We start from the raw sequence: 12,478 nt of genomic DNA on the forward strand, positions 1-12,478 counted from the left end.
AAGGGAGGGGAGAGAGCTCGTCGATAAGTGTGTGTATCTGTTAGAAACATCCAATATTCCATTTTCTTCATGCTTTGAAGTTCCACAATTAAAAGGGTTATTATTGCTACCTTTACTAAAACAACAAGACAAACTATAAAAATCTGTAAACCTGCTAACGCTTTTACTTCTACCAGCTCTGGTCATAAAATGGTTATCTTAAATGCTCCTGTATTTCTGATAACAAATAGTGTCATTTTTGTTCTCAGATATGACACCCCTTCCCCTGGAAAATATGCCCATGCCCAAAGCACATCATTAGCAAATGCCACCAGTAATGCACATTCCTGGAATCAACCTTCTCTGAGGTTAGTACAGACAAAAAATAAACATGCACAAGTGGTCCTGGCCAGGGCTGGTGAAATACTGTCTAAAAGGGCAGGATTCAGTTAAGAGCACGAAATGTTTTCTTTGTTTTGAACGTGCTGTAAAGCTACTTCAAGAAGCCCTGACAGCCTGACATGTCGGCCATTTCCACCACGACCCGGTGGTTCCCGAACGCACTGGGTGCCTTGGATGCAGAGTAGGGCTTTCAGAGCTAATGTCCTTTCTAAATTGGAGGTTTAAGTAGAGACAGTGTTAACACAAGCAGTTGTTTCCGTCCCTATCTTTATCACATTAATCCTCATGGGGAGGTAGGCATTGTCTCCAATGTATACATGAGGAGGCCGAGCTTACAAAGGCTTAAGGCCATCTGTCTCTCAAGCTGCAGAACCAAGATTTGAATCCAGATCCCTCTGATGCCAAAAGCTCTCACCACTTTACCCCTATGTTCCCAGGGTTTTAGAAGATGGCCCAGAAAACTCCAGGTTTACAGAATACCTTTTGTCAACATATCTGGGTCTGCTTACGAATTCCCTAAGCTGACATACCATAATGATCATGCTCTAAAATTGTGTGCCCCAAATCACCTTCCCACTGATCTCACCTTATTCCAACTGCTTTGGAATTCACATTGCCTCACAATTTCTAAGACATTTTGTGGATGGGAATACATAGATTATAACTGCACTAAAACAGTATGGAAAGAATGACTCTATGTGTACCTCTATCTTGTCTAGCTAATCATCCATGCTAGTAATTTAGCCCACCTGTGTGTATATGTCATGTTCATTAAGTGTCTGCTCTACATGTGTATAACCTGCTTCTACTAAGAGATGTATGTTCTAATCCATAAGGGCTATGCCTTCTGCTTTTTTGTACTCCCAATACCTGGAACAGTGACTGTAACAAAATAGATGTTCCATAAATTATGTGAAATGAGAAGATACCCCATCCTGGTGCTGTGGAAAACAGGGTCACTCACCTGGGGACTGCTGAACTTGGGCCAGTTTTCACTTAGATGAGCCTCAATTTCTTCTGTCTTTAAAGTGGGGTTAATAAATGGTGATGTGAATGTTTTTGTGCACTATAAAGATATAATCTATTATAATTACAGATCAGCATCGATTTGATTGCTTTCTTCAAGTCAAGAAAATGTTTTGTTTGGGAAGGTCTCTTATGAGTGATGTAGTTGAGGAAAAATAATTGAAGTACTATCTCGTCGTTGCCACCCTTACTCTAACCGACGCTTTGAGTAGTAAGAGATTAAAAATTAGCAGCCGCATAATGCAGTGGGGAAGGAAGCAAATTAGCTACAAGACTGGGCCGTAACACTCAGGAAGCAGGATAAAATTTTTACAAGTCAATCAATGAAGAAGATGAAAGGCCAGTGATTAGAACAAAGCAGTATATAAACAAACAAGCAAACAAGTCATAGGCCAGGAAAGGGTGTGTTAGTGACCCTGAATATACGCAAGCCAGAGAGTACAGCAACATGAAGTCATTCTCCAGCTAAAGACGGCACGTTTATGTGAAAAGGGAAATATAAATCAAGGCCATTTTCTCAATGGGAAGAGTTTAGAGAATGTTTTTTAGGCACTGCCCAGATATTTAACTCTTTAGGGCAGAATCTGTTAGAAATACCAAACCCTGGCCTCAGGACTTTATAAGTAGGTCACAAAATTCAGTCAGGCTGAAATATTTCGCTTTTCTTCTTTTCCGCCATTAAATAGGATGGGATTTCTCTCTCTGAGGTTTTTCCTTCTGTTTCATTCTCTTCTTTTGGGTGGGTGGGTGGAATTATGTTAGTTTAGACCTTACCTTAGTTATCTTTTCCTCTCAGATTTTCTGCCTTTAGTAAGGCTGTTTAGGTGTATTTCGTTTTCTAAAAATAAAGGGATTGGGGGAGAGTTCACCTCAACTCCACTCAGACAGAGTTTCTAAATGTCAAGCTAAATTTTGTCAGTTCTATCAGTCATTTCCATCCTGAGGGTAAAATTAATACTTTACTTTTTAAAATGATTTGCTGTTTATTAGTAACTCCAGAGAACTGCAAAATGTTATAATCTGAGCAACCTATTGCCAAAACTATAAAGGAATGTTAAAGGTCTACTATCAGGCCAGATAGTAGGAGACATAGGAATATGAAATGAAACAACACAATGCAGAAACTTAAATTACGCATTAATAGATATAATCTGTGACTTCATGGTCGTTATAGGCCGCCTAAACAAGAAAACAAAAAAATTGGTTTAATTTCCTTTGGTACCTTTCTCTGGTTTAATACTTGAATTTTTCCCAAGTGGGCCAAAAAATATATGCAAATATTTTCCAGGAGAGACTGTGCAGTGCTATTACAACCAGAAATCCAGCCAACTCTTTCCACGGCTGCTCCACTAAGACATAAGCAAGCATTCGTTCAGTCCCATTGGACTCATGTCTGGAAGCTAAGCAAGTAGATTACAGTAACTTTTCTCCAAGCAAAGTGGAATACAGGTTAACCCAGGCAAGAAAACACACAGCTATGACAAGACGGGTCCCATTTAAAAGCAGTGGTTTCCCAACTCTGGCTGCAGGTTGGAATTACCTAGAGAGAGGTTTTAAAAACCCCCAATGCCCAACCCACCAACCGGATCAGGGTCTCTAGAGTGGAGCCCATGGACAATTTCAGGATGAGCTTTTAAAAACTGTTTTGCAAGCCTGAATATTTAACAGCTGGCTCCCCGGAGTCAGCTCCAACTCACCCTTAAAGAAAACTAAACCGCTAAGTTCTTCAGTTCTGACCTGCTATTTGAACGATGGAGTGTGGGGTAAAAGTGAGGGTTACTGTGAATGAAGGTGAACCACAGTTCCAGTATCTTAATGTATTTTTGTATTGTAAGTTTAGAAGTAGTAACTGGGGCAGCTAAATGGCTGAAGGTCTAATGAGGTTTTTTTTTTTTTTTAAGACATATTTATTCAGCATCATGATCAGACTATTACATTTAGCAATCAACAGCATGGGTGCCAAAAAAAAAAAAAAAACAACCTACATTAAAACCCTTTGTTGGAATGCTTTACACTTACCACAGAACAAAAACTAAAAGAACCTGTTATACAATTGGTCACAAATACAGTCCTCGAGTTTTTTGCCCATACACATGTGTATCGTCTAAAACATGTCTTCTTTGTAGCAGCTAGGCCCTGCCACCACTGTGCTTGGCTGAGTTCACAAATCTGTTGTACCCTGTAGCTTCCCTGTCACTTCTCTGGCTCTCCTCTCCTGCTGAGCTTTGTTTCCTGGCAGTAATTAAAACCTCCTGCCGCTGCCATAGCTCCTGCTGCTGCTGGAACCACCATAGCCACCTTGGTTTTGGGGTTTGGCAAAGTATCGGCCTCCACCACCATAGAGGCGAGAACTTCTGCCTTCAAAGTTTCCTCCTTTCACGGGTCCAAAATTTGCAGATTGATTGTTGTAACTGCCAAAATCATTGTAGCTTCCACCACCTCCAAAACTGCTTCCATCACTACCGAATCCATTATAGCCATCCCCACTGCCACCATATCCACCGCCACCGTGGCTGCCACCAAAGCCACCTCGACCACTGAAGTTTCCTCCACGACCAAAGCTGTCATTCCCACCAAAACCGCCTCCACGACCACCACCAAAGTTTCCAGAACCACTTCGACCTCTTTGGCTGGATGAAGCACCAGCCATCTCTTGCTTCCATAGGGCTTTCCTTACTTCACAGTTGTGGCCATTCACAGTGTGGTATTTCCGAATGACAATCTTGTCTGCGGAGTCATGGTCATCAAAGGTTACGAAAGCAAAGCCTCTCTTTTCCTACTGCCTCGGTCAGTCATGATTTCAATCACTTCAATTTTCCTGTACTGTTCAAAATAATCTCTCAGGTGATGTTCTTCAGTGTCTTCTTTAATGCCACCAACAAAAATCTTTTTCACAGCTAAGTGGGCACCAGGTCTTTGAGAATCTTCTCTTGAGACGGCCCTCTTTGGTTCCACAACTCTTCCATCCACCTTGTGTGGCCTTGCCTCCATGGCTGCACCCACCTCCTCTGCAATGGCATATGTGACAAACCCGAAGCCTCTGGAGCGCCTGGTGTTTGGATCCCTCATTACCACACAATCTGTGAGCGTCCCCACTGCTCAGAATGGCTCCTCAGACTCCCATTGGTTGTTTCAAAGCTCAAACATACGATGAAGAGCTTCTGCAGCTGTTCGGGCTCTTTGGGGGACTCTGACTTAGATATGATGGCAGTGGAGGGGGGAGACGTCAACAATGCTTACCGTGCGTCCATGGGCAGAAAGGAGTAATCTACCGAACGTATCTCTAATGAGGTTTTTAAAAAGGTGTTAATATAATAATGATTAATGTGGAAAAAAAGTATGAGTACACTGGAAAGACCTCATTTTTGGAAGTGACAGACACGGGACTTTGCGCAAATTAACCTTTTTAAGCCTCTATTTCTTTAATCTGTACATGGGAATTAATAATGCTGTCTCAGTGGGGTTGGTGTTAGGATTAAATAATCATACATAAGCATACATAGTAAAAAATCTAAGTTGCCTTTCCTTCTCAGTAGTTATACTCAGATTATTATTACTTTTAAAGGAGAATGGTATGAATTGTTTTAACACTTTATTTTCAGGGCATTTAATCACGTTTATCTTTTTTTATATATATATTTTTTAATTGAGGTACAGTTGATTTACAACGTTGTGATAGTTTCAGGTGTATAGCAAACTGATTCAGTCATATAGATAGATAGATAGATTTTTTTTCAGATTCTTTTCCCGTATAGGCTATTACAAAACATTGAGTATAGTTCCCTGTGCTATACAGTTAGGTCCTTGTTGACTATTTTGTACATAGTAATCACATTTATCTCTAATTCTTTTTTTTTTTAAAGATTTTTTTGATGTGGACCATTTTTAAAGTCTTTATTGAATTTGTCACAATATTGCTTCTGTTTTATGTTTTGCTTTTTTGGCCCCAAGGCATATGGGATCTTAGCTCCCTGACCAGGGATCGAACCCGCACCCCCTGCATTGGAAGGCAAGGTCTTAACCACTGGACGGCCAGGGAAGTCCCCTATCTTTAATTCTTTATCTCTGTGATTTAAACCAGGGTGGGCAAACTATGGCCTGTGGACCAAATCTGTAAATAAGGTTCCACAAAAACTTTTAGTTTTATGGAACACACCATGTCCATTTGTTTGCATAGTTCTATAGCTGCTTTCCTGCTACAGCAGCAGAGTTGAGTAGCTGAAACAGAGGCCCCATCGTCTGCAGAGCCTGAAGTATTTACTATCTGGTCCTTCATAGAAAAGATCCTTGACCCACAATTTAAACCATTCTAAGCTTTCCTTAAGTGAATACTTTTAAAAAGTACATTAAAAAAGAACACAAAACAAATGAGGATAGAAAATGAAAAAAATGAGAAAAGAAGATTCCCCTAGGGTTTAGAAATTGCAAAATAAATCTTAGTTCCAGAATCCTTAAGAAATACTTGAAACTCTAGGATGAAACTGAGATCTAATTCTGTCTAGTCAAAACAGTGTATATATATTTTTATATATCTTTATTGGAATATAATTTTTAAAAATTTTTTAAATTTATTTTTGGCTGCATTGGGTCTTCCATTGCTGCACGTGGGCTTTCTCTAGTTGCGGCGAGCGGGGGCTACTCTTCATTGCTGTGCGCGGGTCTCTCCATGTGGTGGCTTCTCTTGTTGCAGAGCACAGGCTCTAGGCACGTGGGCTTCAGTAGTTGTGGTGCACAAGCTCAGTAGTTGTGGTGCATGGGCTTAGTTGCTCTGCAGCATGTGGGATCTTCCCAGACCAGGGATCAATCCTGTGTCCCCTGCACTGGCAGGCAGACTCTTAACCACTGCGCCACCAGGAAGTCCTTATTGGAGTATAATTGCTTTACAGTGTTGTGCTAGTTTCTGCTGTACAACAAAGTGAAACAGCTATATGTATACATATATCCCCATATCCCCTCCCCCTTGAGTCTCCCTCCCACCCTCCCTATCCCACACCTCTAGGTGGTCACAAAGCACCGAGCTGATCTCCCTGTGCTATGTGGCTGCTTCCCACTAGCTATCTATTTTACGTTTGGTAGTGTATATATGTCCATGCCATTCTCTCACTTCGTCACAGCTTCCCCTTCCCGCCCTGTGTCCTCAAGTCTGTTCTCTACGTCTGCGTCTTTATTCCTGCCCTGCCACTAGGTTCATCAGTACCGTTTTTTCAGATTCCATATATGTGCATTAGCATATGGTATTTGTTTTTCTCTTTCTGACTTACTTCACTCTGTATGACAGACTCTAGGTCCATCCACCTCATTACAAATAACTCAATTTCGTTCCTTTTTATGGCTGAGTAATATTCCGTTGTACATATGTGCCACATCTTCTTTATCCGTTCACCTGTGGATGGACATTTAGGTTGCTTCCATGTCCCAGCTATTGTAAATAGTGTTGCAACGAACATTGTGGTACATGTATCTTTTTGAATTATGGTTTTCTCAGGGTATATGCCCAGTAGTAGAATTGCTGGGTCATATGGTAGTTCTATCCTTAGTTTTTTAAGGAACCTCCATACTGTTCTCCCTAGTGGCTGTATCAATTTATATTCCTACCAACAGTGCCGGAGGGTTCCCTTTTCTCCACACCCTCTCCAGCATTTATTGTTTCTAAATTTTTTGATGATGGCCATTCTGACCAGTGTGAGGTAATACCTCATTGTGGTTTTGATTTGCATTTCTCTAATGATTAGTGACGTTGAGCATCTTTTCATGTGTTTGTTGGCAATCTGTATGTCTACTTTGGAGAAATGTCTATTTAGGTCTTCTGCCCATTTTTGGATTGGGTTGTTTGTTTTTTTGATATTGAGCTGCATGAGCTGCTTGTATATTTTGGAGATTAATCCTTTGTCAGTTGCTTCATTTGCAAATATTTTCTCCCATTCCGAGGGTTGTCTTTTCGTCTTTTTTATGGTTTCCTTTGCTGTGCAAAAGCTTTTAAGTTTCATTAGGTCCCATTTGTTTATTTTTGTTTTTATTTCCATTACTCTAGGAGGTGGGTCAAAAAGGATCTTGCTGTGATTTATGTCATAGAGTGTTCTGCCTATGTTTTCCTCTAAGAGTTTTATAGTGTCTGGCCTTACATTTAGGTCTTTAAACCATTCTGAGTTTATTTCTGTGTATGGTGTTAGGGAGTGTTCTAATTTCATTCTTTTACATGTAGCTGTCCAGTTTTCCCAGCACCACTTATTGAAGAGGCTGTCTTTTCTCCATTGTATATTCTTGTCTCCTTTGTCAAAGATAAGGTGACCATATGTGTGTGGGTTTATCTCTGGGCTTTCTATCCTGTTCCACTGATCTATATTTCTGTTTTTGTGCCAGTACCATACTAAGACAGTATATTTTAAAGAATACTTTATAAATGAAATTTTCTGCAAGACGACTATTACTTCTGCACCAGGAACGCATCCTGAATATGAAACTTGGAAGAGTGAATTTAGGAGGTAGAAACATGGAAAATTACTTATAACCTGGCAATGAAAGTGACTGAAACCACATTAGTCAGGCAAAATAAGCTGATTTCTCCAACTATAGGTAAAATAACATTTCAAACATTGAAAAATGTACACAGTCAAAATGGTACAGGGTAGGGGTTTAAGAAACCATTTCCCCTGCTGATTTTTGATGTTTACATGGAATGTTCTTCAAGCAGCAAATAACTTACCAATGATGTTGACAGACTGAAAATGGTACATCTTTACCACAACATATATTAATTCTCTCAGTGGGAAATTGCTAAAATAGACAAGGTGTCAGAAAGATTTCTTTACGTCTGAAGGAAAGGAAATGATTCCATTTCTTCCAAACATTCTTACATGAAAAATAATAAACTCTCACTTTTAAAATGTCTTTATTTTCATGGGGTTCTAAAGCTCCGATTATTAATTGGGGAGGTCACGGTTATCTGGTGCTGGCTATGAGTCAATCCATATTAAGTCAGGTATAAACACGGCCAGGTATAAAACTGCCCCCATAATTCACATTATATATGAATAAATATTCATAGAAATATTCAGAAAAGAGAATTGAAGAATTACACTACACTATCATGGCATTCCTTAGATCTACACGGTAAATGTTACACAGAGATGCTGGAAAGTAAATCTTCATGAAATAAAATGTAAGAGAAACATGGTGGTCTATCTAAAGAAAGGGACAAACGCCCAACACAAATGAACCCAATTCACTCTCTACAGAATGACCTCCGATTCTGTTCCTGAAGCAACTAGTTGAAGACTCTGGACCACAGAGACGAACATTTACTGAGTGTTTAAGGCATGCATATTTATCACGTTTAACTCTCACACAGAAACCTAAGTAATGGGTATCATTAGTGATTTGTAAAGGGCGAAGTTCGGTAGGAACTCAGTCTGTCTGCCTCGCGCACCTGTCCTGTCTTCAAAATGTCCAATCCTGATGGAACACAGGGTATCTGCCAACCATGAGCCCCCAGAGATGCCCCTAGGAAAAGAGGTCCTCTAATCAAAGTGACTAAATTTGGAAAGCTTTCTAAACCCTCCTCTTGGAGAATAACAATGTATATATTAAAGCCCTGTATTGAAGAAACCAGTTTACCTTTGTCTAACCCAACATTTCCCCAAACTTATTAGGGAATCCCTTTTCCCAATTACTATTTTGTGAAAGTTATATTCTGAAAAACACTCTGAGAAATATGACTGCGGTCACCTCCCTTGATGGGAGATGGATAAAAGAGAAATACATAAACTGTAAGAGAAAAATAAACATTTTCACCCATGGTCAAGGGGCAATGCTACTGAAGTGATGGTGTGATTCTAAGCGGCTTCTTCTTGCTCTTAGGATGACACCCTAAGTGCCCTGGTCCCTGCAGACCTCCTTGGCCTCATCTAACAAACACCCCACCACCTGGTCGACCTTCAGTACCTGGGACCTGCCAGGCTCCCCATCATGGAGCCTTTGAAAAACGCTGTCTGCTTGGCTGAATGCGCCTTCTTTCCCTCTTTACCTACCAACCTTTCAGGGAAGTCTTTCCTGACCCTGTCAAGTCCTTCTCTGTATGCTCTCCTATCACTGAGTTCTTCCATATAGCCAGTTTATGGTTACAATGTTATATTTACTGGTGTATTTATTTGATGAATGCCTGTCTATACCCCTATGGGAGTGAGGGGAAATATATTGCCTGTGCTCAGATGCAAAAAAGAAAAGGAGGAGACCTTTCCAGCCTCTTTCTACCATCTTCTATCACTGCTGACTTAATGGATCCCTTACTTGGGAGAAGGTTCTGCGCATGTTCAGCTCAGGGCCTGGGCGCACTCTGGTCTGCTCCCAGGCAGGCAAGCTTAGAAGGAATGTTTGGGAATAAGTTCAACTCAGGGAAGACAGTTGTTACAGATGCTAGCTAGCTCTATTCTGCAGTTTAGCCTTATGCAGTAATAAAGTCAATTTTAATCTTCACCTCCGAGTCTTGTTTTATTTTTCAAATTGCTTCCATTTGGGAGGGGAAGGCACGAAAGAGTGTTCTTGTTGGCCCCCTAAAATGCCAACATCTTCCACTAGGCCTCAGTCCATCAGGAAGAACAGGGAGGGGTCTCCTTTGGCTCACTACCATAGCTCAGGCCTGGCACATGGGAGGCACTCTAATTTTTTAAACTTAATCATTCTATCATGGAAAATTTCTTAAATAAGCAAAAATAGAGAGAATGGTATGATGAACCCCTACGTATACATCACCCAGCTTCAACAATAATCAACACATGGCAATAAACATATAATCGATCTTGTTTGATCTACTTCTCAACTTGACTGAAGCAAATCCAAGACACTGCATCACTTCATACATAACAAATGGTAAAGGCTTGAACACATATCTATAAAACCATTATCACATGCATATTATAAATGATAATTTATAAATATTTCTTCCATAATAAATAGATGAATGAATCAGCAAACGCTATAGGGACCAGTAAAGGGTCAAAGAAGAGGTGGGTCTGAATCATGATCTGTCCCCGGCCCCCAGCACACCACACACACACACCCGCCACGGGCCAAGCCACTTACCGGTCGGAGTGCTGCTGCGGAATGAAGAGGAGGGGGTGATGGGCGGGGTCACGGGGGGAGTAAGGCTTCCGCTGCTGTGGCGAGGCGGTGTGGACACATTCCCTCGAGACACGGAGCTGGACAAGGTCAGTGAGAGCTTCGGCTGAATCTTCTTCTTTAGGGACTCCTGCTCTCGGCGGGCAGCGTCTGTCATGAATCTGCAGCAACAGTGGAAGGGACCATTTATGAGTAACCAGGACCATATACAGAGCAGGATTATGACCGTTAACTCAAGTCTGACAGGTGCTCCACCCTGGGAAAGGGGCTCATTCACAGGTCTGTCCCAATTTCAAAAACTCACAGCCGTTGCCCTTTTCCTACATGATGAAATTATCTTCTAGTTTCTTGTTTTAAAGTTCCTCAAAGTCAGGATCCTTTCTTCCCTGGGCAAACCCTCTGTGCAGGAAATGGATCCACATAGACTCTGTACTCACTACAGTGCCTTCAGTTACAAGACTGCCTCTCTGGGAAGGTCCTCTCAACCCTCAGAAAGTACACCTGCTCTCAAAGTTCCCCAACCACCCCCAGCTACAGAGGACTTCCCTCATCTGTAGGTTGGTAGTATTTATTGTTTGTGCCACTGAACATATACGGCTTCATGAAAACTTTGATTCTTTTTTGTATTCTGGATTCTCATATCATTATTTGGGTTTTTAACACTTTCTTGGCTGATTGAAGGTCTTGTCTCCCCAGCCATTAGCTGAAAAGAAAGGACCCGAGTCCCTATAATCGTTGCTAGCACGCTGCCAGGCCCATCTTAGCAAACATTTATCAAATGAGTGAACAAACCTGACCAAGCAGATTCAATAAGAGGGTACGAGCACTGTACCGGGAGGAAGATCACGGAGAAAGATCTGTTTATGTTGTGATCTTATTACTCATAAAGGGAAAGGTGACTTTTCTTGATAGTTTCACTTTGGAAACTTCAAAGTTATTCTTTCAACACTTCTCTTATGTTAGTTATATTCAAACTTTGTTCTTTTCTCACTGTTTAATCTAGCATTTCATAAATTCATGTAATAAGAGATTCAAAACAATCTATGAAGTGGTATCTCCTACCTAAAGAGCAAATGTCAACTGCATTTTTGAAAATTGCGACGAAAAGCCTAGTGAATAGAGTATATGAAAATGTTTAGGTGAAAAAAACATACACTTGTGCCCACTGCCTAAGCGAAGAACCAGACCATAACCATACCTCTCAACTCCCCTCGGTACCCCACCCTCTCACCAATTGTGTTTTGACTATTTTAATACAATTCATCGTAAACTAGTTCCATTGCACTTAAACATGGTATTTTACCCAACCCATTTCACATTCTGCCTACAAAATTCCTTCATATTTGTCTTCATTACACTGCAGCATTTTGTAAGTCAACAGACAGTTCTCATGCCTGGTAAAAAGCTTTGAGTTGCTCAAACACCCAATGAAAAAATGTTACAATAGAGTTACAGTGTCTTAAAATGTCTACTTTTACACTTGGAACATGGATGGCACATTTCTTGAAGGGCTTTTGCAATATAATCTATATGCATAAACTGGATTTTATATGTTGAACCAAACTGTAATAAAGCTACAAGTTTTGCCTTGAGCTCTTAGGTTTTGTGCTGCAAGATGGTGATGATTTAAAAAGAAGAATGACAATGTAAAACAGAATTGTTTGCACCCGGCAGCCACGTACTCATTTATTTTCAGATGTAAAGTTGGTTCTATTGCTCTTAAAACTTCTTTTTTCCCTCCTCATAAACCTCTACTCAAAATCTGGACTATAGAGAAAAGCAGGAACTGGTGCTTTCGTTTATTATTCTAAGTACAACTGCTAACTGGCATAGTGCTGAGCTTCTTCAACTGGGGCATGCAGTGCACCAGGGAGTGGGTGAGACCACAGGCTAAACATATTGCTTCTTCCAGGAAGACCAAGTGTTCTCAGTGTAGGTCATTCAACTTAGTTTTTAA

At 40.7% G+C, this 12,478-nt stretch overlaps 1 protein-coding gene and 1 pseudogene across 3 annotated transcripts in view; both read right to left on the reverse strand.

Annotated features, from left to right (window-relative positions):
• JAZF1 (JAZF zinc finger 1) overlaps positions 1-12,478 on the reverse strand; it is a 341,816-nt gene that overhangs the window by 41,580 nt on the left and 287,758 nt on the right. For all 3 annotated transcript variants that reach the window (XM_068549212.1, XM_068549210.1, XM_068549209.1), the window contains exon 3: positions 10,486-10,682. In XM_068549212.1, the coding sequence (XP_068405313.1) occupies positions 10,486-10,682 (197 nt within the window). The remainder of the gene's footprint in view (positions 1-10,485; positions 10,683-12,478) is intronic.
• LOC137768713 (heterogeneous nuclear ribonucleoprotein A1-like) lies at positions 3,650-8,141 on the reverse strand (annotated as a pseudogene).

The sequence above is a fragment of the Eschrichtius robustus genome, chromosome 8 (genome assembly GCF_028021215.1).
Source record: "Eschrichtius robustus isolate mEscRob2 chromosome 8, mEscRob2.pri, whole genome shotgun sequence".
NCBI classification, from domain to species: Eukaryota; Metazoa; Chordata; class Mammalia; order Artiodactyla; family Eschrichtiidae; genus Eschrichtius; species Eschrichtius robustus.